Source organism: Pundamilia nyererei, unplaced genomic scaffold, assembly GCF_000239375.1.
Source record: "Pundamilia nyererei isolate P.nyererei 1_Seehausen unplaced genomic scaffold, PunNye1.0 scaffold00105, whole genome shotgun sequence".
NCBI classification, from domain to species: domain Eukaryota; kingdom Metazoa; phylum Chordata; class Actinopteri; order Cichliformes; family Cichlidae; genus Pundamilia; species Pundamilia nyererei.
Genome location: NW_005187506.1, coordinates 2,339,380 through 2,343,402, shown reverse-complemented (window position 1 = coordinate 2,343,402; position 4,023 = coordinate 2,339,380). Strand labels below are relative to the sequence as shown.

The 4,023-nt window shown below is 42.6% G+C and overlaps 1 protein-coding gene across 1 annotated transcript in view; it reads right to left on the bottom strand.

Moving 5' to 3' along the window:
- The window catches only part of LOC102203463 (GTPase IMAP family member 8-like), a 13,480-nt gene that overhangs the window by 3,186 nt on the left and 6,271 nt on the right, over window positions 1-4,023 (bottom strand). Inside the window, exons 3-5 of the mRNA XM_005740901.2 lie at window positions 2,658-2,711; window positions 753-1,385; window positions 69-101 (exon numbers count right to left, since the gene is read on the bottom strand). Of these exons, the coding sequence (XP_005740958.1) occupies window positions 69-101; window positions 753-1,385; window positions 2,658-2,711 (720 nt within the window). The remainder of the gene's footprint in view (window positions 1-68; window positions 102-752; window positions 1,386-2,657; window positions 2,712-4,023) is intronic.

The window sequence follows — 4,023 nt, the reverse complement described above, 5'->3', positions numbered from 1 at the left end:
ATATATATATATATATGTGTATATATATATATATATATACACATATATATAAAATGTGATTTACTTACACTGTTGGGAATATTCACTGGGAGCTTTGAGTTCTGTAAAAGACAACACAGCCTTATTTCAACAGTACAGGAAGTATGATTCCAAAGTGATTTATAGTCATTTTACAATTTCCTGTTTCTCTGCAACTGACGAAGGTTGCATGGACCAAAACTGTGTAATACAAATAATGATAAGCAGGGCATTTTGGTGAGATTATAATATACATCTTTCACTAAGATTTTTCTCTCCTATGCACCTGTCATCGAATCAAGTGTGCAGAGTTTCCTAAATTTGTTGTTTGAAAAAATGCAAGTACAGAAAATACCAGGAAGCCAGGAAACATAGAAGAGAATAAATCAGCAGAGATAAGACAAAAGGAGTTAACAAAAGCACAGAGGACAAAACACCACCAAAGTAAAACAGAATGTAAGTAAACAGATGGCAGAATCACTTACATATGAACTTAACACAGAAACAAAAACACAGTCTTGATATATTGAAGTAAATAAACATAGAGACAAGACTAGGGTAGACATGGGAAGATAAGGGAGCCAAAAATACAAGGAAATATAATATAAACTGAAACCAGGAAAACCAAACCTGGGAAACATAAATAAACAGAAACCGCAGGAAATACTGACAAGAGACAAAACTTAAAATACTGGGTCCTAGACCCAGGGATCATGACATAAACAATAACTTACCAATTCCCTTTGTTGGACCAAATGGAAAGGTTGATGTTTTTTCTTGTTTGAGGTTTTCCTGCTCAGAAGCCAGACCTGTTGCTGCATCCTCAAATACATCCCAGACCAGGTGTCCATTGTTCTCTTTTGCAATTTGAACCAAGCGTGTTAGCAGCTCTGCACGTTCGAGGTTCTTCAGCTTCAAATGTCTGTATTTGCATTTTCTGATAAAGTCCTTTAAGGGTTGATCTTCTTTCATGAAAGCTGAGCTCTTCTCTCTGGGAGTTGATTTCAGAACCAATGAATGATCAAATGATTGATCACTGAATTCTTCAAGGACTTTGCAGAGCCTCCGATTTTGCTCCTCAGTGAAGTCTTCAGGCTGTAGAACCAACAGGAACACGTGAGGTCCAGGAGCAGAGAGCCTCACACAGGTTTCTACATGCTCCTTCAGTTTGGCATCATAGATATTGGGAAGCAACAGGTCTGGGGTGTTAATGACAACTATTCGTTTTTCCTTGAAGGGTGTCCTGAATTCCACACAGCAGTCTGGTGCTTTTTCAGTACAGAACTTCTCCTGTCTCAGTATCATGTTCCCCACTGCTCTCATCTCTGACCATTTGTTCCCCAGCAGAACCACCCTCAGCTCGGACACTGGGAAGAAAAGTAAATCACTTATTTCCAGACAATTAACTGAAGAGAAGCAGAACAGGAAATTAATTAATTTATCTATAAAGCACTTTAACATAAAGCCAGGGTTCACAAAGTTTTGTACATATACAAATAGCATAAATAAACAAAGAGAAGAGAAGAGTTGTAAACTCAGAAAGACAAGAAGCATGCTTAACATGCAAGGGCAGATCATTCCACAACAGGGATATTTTTCTTCCACACACATCTATAAAAATACACATCAAATAACAGATACATTATCACACACAGTCATTTAGGTAGAAGCACATATACGGACACAGAAGAACAGATACAGAGACCTGCACCCCGACTTGCATGCACATGTAACACACACCAAGCTACATGCCTACATGCACCCCCAAAACTAGACACTCTACAGACACATGAGTTACACATATGCCTACATTCACGTATAAATTTCAATTTAGAAACAGTGTCCACATGTGGATTTGGTATCAGTGTTTAGGGAGAGGTTAATGCACAATGTTAGTACAGTTTCAGAGAGTATGATGTGTGACCTGTGACCATGGGGGGTTTATGTGTTCATGCTGGCGACAAATTGTTTACATCAGCGCAGAGAAGGCCTCTGTGTTCAAGTATTACCAGATATGCAACTGGGCCATAGATAAGTTGATGCTGGCAAATGTTTCTTTGCTATTCTTCACAGCCTGCAGAAGGAAACCGGTGCGCATAACAGGCATATCAAACTGACTGGGAAGTTATAACTATAGTGTAAATGCAATGGATACATTAAACATGCATCATTACAAAAACTTACATGTTAGATATTAATTGAAAGGTTTTTTTTCTCCCCCTTAAGCGTGGCTCAAGAGTTGAGAGTACGCCTTGTAATCAGAAGGTTGCTGGTTCGAACCCCGGCTTAGACAGTCTCGTCGTTGTGTCCTTGGGCAAGACACTTGACCCGTTGCCTACTGGTGGTGCCAGTGTCCGGCAGCCTCGCCTCTGTCAGTGCGCCCCAGGGTGGCTGTGGCTACAATGTAGCTGCCATCACCAGTGTGTGAATGTGTGGATGACTGAATGTGTAAAGCTTTGGGGTCCTTAGGGACGAGTAAAGCGCTATACAAATACAGGCCATTTAAGTCAGGGAATTAAAATCAATAATTCTCGCAATAAATGCATTCATTTCACTACACAGTTGTTTTAATACCAACGATAAAAACATTACATGGTACACCTCCATCACACATAGATATACATTTTACACAGACTTACTGGAAGGTAGCAGGAATTCATTGCTGGAACTCCGTGTCAGTGGTTTCAAATCATCTGTGAGCACAAGGACAAAGACACATTTTTAGCACTGATTTTTAAATTATGATTTAAACAACTATGGGGGATTAATACTGCTTGTGTGGTGGAGCAGCACCAAAGCAGAAGCTGAAATATTTTCTCATTGCTCCGGTCTGAGTGACCTAGAATCCCTGAACAGTTGTGGACTTATTATATTATATGTGTGTGTTCTGCACTGCTGATATTCCTGTGGTCCATGTTTGTGTATTGGCATCGTGACAGGCACCTTCAGGCCTGGTGGGTGTGGCCCTGCAGCTGACCGGTCACACCCAAGGATCCTCACACACACACCTGGCGCTGATCAAGCCTCGTCGGAGGAGCTACAAAGCAGTGTGACTGAGAGCTCCGCGACGCTGGATCGTTGAGTAACTACCCGTCAGTGTTTCCAGCAAAATCAGTGAGTGCGAGTCTGTCGCCTTGTATTTGTGTGTTAACGGCTGCCTCTGTGGATTTTCCAGCAGGAGTGTGGGAACGGGAAAGCAGCGAGCACAAGTTTCACGGGAGTGGAGACACGGAGCATGGGCACTGAGAAGGAGTAGGAGACGCACGAGGAATTTATTGTGTACTATTTACTCCACTGTAAATAAATGGACTGTTTGCATTGCAAAGTCCTGCATCTTGGGTCCTCCTTCCCCACCCACAGACCGTGACAGAACGATCCAGCCATAATGGACCCAGCGGACTCAAGTGTCACCTCAGAGGAGGAGATGCTCGCACAGCTCTGGGGTTACTGCCGGAGCATAATCTGGACGGTAGATCCTCACAAGAGACACATACAGGTTGTGTTTTTTGACAATTTCCTTTCATCCACTACCTTCACAGCAAATCTTTTTGACATTAACAAACTAACTCAAATAGTCACTAGTTTGAGGACAGGTTCTAGTTTGGAATTATTTGGCTTGGGCGGCCCAGGCAAGGAAAATTCGGCTGCCCTTGTTTTCGGCCGCCTGGTTTTTCACGCATCGGCGGCCGGCTTTTCCGTCGATCCTTGCTGCACAACTGTTTGATCCTCCATTACAGAAGAGATGTTGTCCTCACCATCATCACCCCATCACACTTCAACCCACTCCAGCGGCTTCAGCCGGGCCAGCCGGCGATGGTCCAACAGTGTTCATCACTGCTGTGAGTAGGGATGGGTATCGTTTAGGTTTTATCCGATACCGGTGCCAAACCGGTGCTTTTGAAACGGTGCCGGTGCTTAAACGGTGCTCAAACCGGTGCTTAAAGAATGGAGAACACAAAATTGGTCCAAAAACCTCATGTTCAGCTGTTTTGTTTTTTTTTGTAA